We start from the raw sequence: 2,078 nt of genomic DNA on the forward strand, positions 1-2,078 counted from the left end.
ACGGGCTGCAGAATCAGGAGGGATCCATATGCATGTGTGGGGTAGGGCGAAAGAACACAATGCAAGCAGGTCAGAGGGGCACATGCCAGCATAGCCAACCAGCATCACACGCCTGGGCACCGAGGGCACATAACATACACCACATGGCAGGCAGCAAGCCTGTCGCTCACCAGCTGCAGAATCAAGCGGGATCCAGATGCATGTGTGGTGTTGGGCGAAAGAAAACAAAGCAGGGTAGTCAGAGGGGCAGACGCCAGCATAGCCAACCAGCATCACACGCCTGGGCATCGAGGGCACATAACAAACACCACATGGCAGGCAGCAAGCTGATCACTCACCAGCTGCAGAATCAGGAGGGATCCAGATGCAGGTGTGGGGTAGGACGAAAGAACACAATGCAATCTAGTCAGAGGGCACATGCCAGCATAGCCGGCCAGCATCACTCATGGAATACTACATAACATACACCACATGGCCGGGCAGGAACACACATCTGCGCATCGAGGGCACACGACAAGCACCACATGGCGGCAACAAGCCGATCACTCACGGGCTGCAGAATCAGGAGGGATCCATATGCATGTGTGGGGTAGGGCGAAAGAACACAATGCCGCAGGTCAGAGGGGCACATGCCAGCATAGCCAACCAGCATCACACGACTGGGTATCGAGGGCACATAACATAAACCACATTGCGGGCGGCAAGCCGATCACTCACCCGCTGCAGAATCCAGCAGGATCCAGATGCATGTGTGGGGTAGGGCGAAAGAAAACAAAGCCGGCTAGTCAGAGGGGCACATGCCAGCATAGCCAAACAGCATCACACATGGAATACTACATAGCACATAACATACACCACATGGCAGGCAGCAAGCCGATCACTCACCAGCTGCAGAATCAGGAGGGATCCAGATGCATGTGTGGTGTTGGGCAAAAGAAAAAAAAGCAGGCAGGTCAGAGGGGCACATGCCAGCATAGCCGGCCATCAGCACACATGGAATAATACATGGCACATAACCAGCACCACATGGCGGGCAGCAAGCCGATCACTCACCGGCTGCAAAAATAGGAGGGATCCAGATGCATGTGTGGGGTAGGGGGAAAGAACACAATGCAGGCAGGTCAGAGGGGCACATGCCAGCATAGCCAACCAGCATCACACGTCTGGGCAACGAGGGCACAAAACCAGCACCACATGGCGGGCAGCAAGCCAATCACTTACAAACTGCAGAATCAAGCGGGATCCAGATGCATGTGTGGTGTTGGGCAAAAGAAAACAAAGCAGGCAGGTCAGAGGGGCACATGCTAGCATAGCCAGCCAGCAACACACATGGAATACTAGAAGGCACATAACAATGCAAGCAGGTCAGAAGGACACACGCTAGCATGTCTATGCACACATAAAACCTTAATGTGGCATCGAGGTCCCGGGCGTTTGCTGAGCCATTGTGAGATACACCTGGCGCTGGTGCATGCTTGGGCATGGTGCTCAGAGGGTGCCTAGCACCATGTGTGCCTGCAGGCAATGTTGGCAATGTGGACAGTTCCTTTTGGTGGGCAGCTCTGCTGGTAGTGCACCCTAAAGTGAGCAGGCTCCCTCCCAAACAGACTCCAGCAAGGTAAGGATTCTAATCGGTGGCAGGGCAGGGGGTATGCACAGGCGTTGCAGGCGCAAGAGTGGCCAAATGTTGTGGGCTGGGTACCCTCCAAAGGCGGCCCGAAAAAATGTGCCAGTGCAGAGGTTTGGGGGGCAACTCCAGAGTTGTCGGGCCTGTTTAGGCCTATTTAGGACACCCCCCCCTCCCCCCTGACATCTCTGCTGCTGTTCCCAACGCACCAGGCCAGAGGGATGCGAAGGCCACAATCAGCAGCAACCAGACCAGTTTAGAGCTCCTGCGCGTCGGCATGCTCGCTATAGCCCTGCAGCTGGTGCTGGTAGAGACGGGAAGGCCGGTGTTTCCGGGGCCCAAGCGGGTGAGCAGCTGGGTGGAGGCACTGGTGGAAGCACTCAATTATCAGAGCCTACGGCAAAATAACGAAGCTCCCGGAGCGCCTAACTCTGGCATGGAATAATAATGG

The 2,078-nt window shown here is 55.6% G+C and overlaps 1 protein-coding gene across 1 annotated transcript in view; it reads right to left on the reverse strand.

The window, feature by feature from the left end:
- Nucleotides 1-1,906, reverse strand: part of CHLNCDRAFT_54016 (hypothetical protein) — a gene marked incomplete at both ends in the record, with an annotated part of 2,181 nt that extends 275 nt beyond the window's left edge. Inside the window, 5 exons of the mRNA XM_005845092.1 lie at nucleotides 339-341; nucleotides 886-888; nucleotides 1,054-1,056; nucleotides 1,330-1,515; nucleotides 1,837-1,906. Of these exons, the coding sequence (XP_005845154.1) occupies nucleotides 339-341; nucleotides 886-888; nucleotides 1,054-1,056; nucleotides 1,330-1,515; nucleotides 1,837-1,906 (265 nt within the window). The remainder of the gene's footprint in view (nucleotides 1-338; nucleotides 342-885; nucleotides 889-1,053; nucleotides 1,057-1,329; nucleotides 1,516-1,836) is intronic.
- Nucleotides 1,907-2,078: the final 172 nt, after the last annotated feature.

The sequence above is a fragment of the Chlorella variabilis genome, assembly GCF_000147415.1.
Source record: "Chlorella variabilis unplaced genomic scaffold CHLNCscaffold_19, whole genome shotgun sequence".
Classification (NCBI taxonomy): Eukaryota; Viridiplantae; Chlorophyta; class Trebouxiophyceae; order Chlorellales; family Chlorellaceae; genus Chlorella; species Chlorella variabilis.